Below are 1,473 nucleotides of genomic sequence, written 5' to 3' on the forward strand. Positions count from 1 at the left end.
GATATTTCTAAATTAAAGTGGAAAGGTGGACATACATAGAAAAAGGTTATTTATGCTTTGATACTTCAAAAGAATTTTTTTTAATAAAATTTTGATACCCTGAAGTTCTAGTACTGTGACAGTTCCATACTTCAAAGTGATAGATTATGTTAATATCTTTATATATAGCATGTAAATATTCTCTTGTTATGATTCCTTAATTATAGCCTAGATTATAGCCTAGATTATAGTCTCATAGAGCTGTATATATTTGACAAGAGTTGAATGAGAAAGGCAGGCAATATACAATCTTTCATGGTATCAGACTAGGTTACGAACCCTAGCCGCCGTCTTCTTCTGTATCCTACCTCCCTCTTCTTCCTCTTCCTCCACCTTCTCTCTTCTTTCTCCATGGCAGAAACCCACAAGTTTCATCCCGCTTTGGCTGTCAACAATATCAAAAACTTCATCCCAGTCATTCTTGACATGGAAAGCTCTCAATACAATTCTTGGGCCACATTATTCAAGATCCACGCAAGGGCCTATCAAGTCCTCGACCACATCATTCCGCCGACTTCAACAACCACAGGGAAGAAGACATCCTCATCCAAGGATGCGGAATCCGAGGACAACAACCTCTGGGATCGTTTGGACGCCATTGTCCTTCAATGGATTTATGGCACGATTACTAACGACGTTCTCCTTACCATTCTTGAACAAGATGCCACGGCCATGGATGCTTGGAACCACTTAGCCGATTTGTTCCACGACAACAAAACCTCCAGAGCCGTCCATCTTGAGTACCAACTCTCTCAGGTTCGACTTGATGATTTTCCTAACGTTGCAGCCTATTGTCAACGTATCAAGACGCTTGCGGATCAACTCGGGAATGTCGGCGTACCGGTTTCAGATGCACGGAGAGTGCTTGTACTTTGTTCGGGTCTCAACAGTGCTTATCGTGGGGTTGGCAGGCTCATCCAACATAGCAAACCTCTCAAATCTTTCTCCGATGCATGTTCTACCTTGGTGATGGAGGAAGCCACTCTCAACAATAGCGCTGCCCGGGAATCTGATTCTGTTCTTATTGCAGGTACTCACACCAACTCATCTGATGATACTTCCAATGCCGTGCAACCTCCACGCCACAACAACAATCACCATCGCAACAATTATCACAAAAAGAACGGAGGTCGCGGTCGTGGAAATCATAATGGTCACGACTATAAGGGTCGTGGAGGAGGTCGTGGTAACACCCATGGGGGACGTGGCAATGCTCTGTAGCAGCAGCATCAATCATCTCCATGGCCACCTATGTGGCAGTTTCCGACATGTGGAGGATGGGCACCCCAACCTTGGGCCACACCTCCTTGCCCCTATCCTACATCATCCTGGCAGCCACGCCCTACTCCCAGACAGCCTGGTATTCTTGGTGCTCGACCTCCACAAGCCTACCATGTAGCAGCAGCTCCTCAACACACTGATTACATGCCCACT

General features: G+C 45.6%; 1 protein-coding gene across 1 annotated transcript; it reads left to right on the top strand.

Annotated features, from left to right (window-relative positions):
- On the top strand, positions 391-1,260 carry LOC109821761. Its single transcript, XM_020387922.1, has one exon. The coding sequence runs from the start codon at positions 391-393 to the stop codon at positions 1,258-1,260; it is 870 nt and encodes a 289-aa protein (XP_020243511.1).

This window comes from Asparagus officinalis, chromosome 8 (genome assembly GCF_001876935.1).
Source record: "Asparagus officinalis chromosome 8, Aspof.V1, whole genome shotgun sequence".
Taxonomy (NCBI): domain Eukaryota; kingdom Viridiplantae; phylum Streptophyta; class Magnoliopsida; order Asparagales; family Asparagaceae; genus Asparagus; species Asparagus officinalis.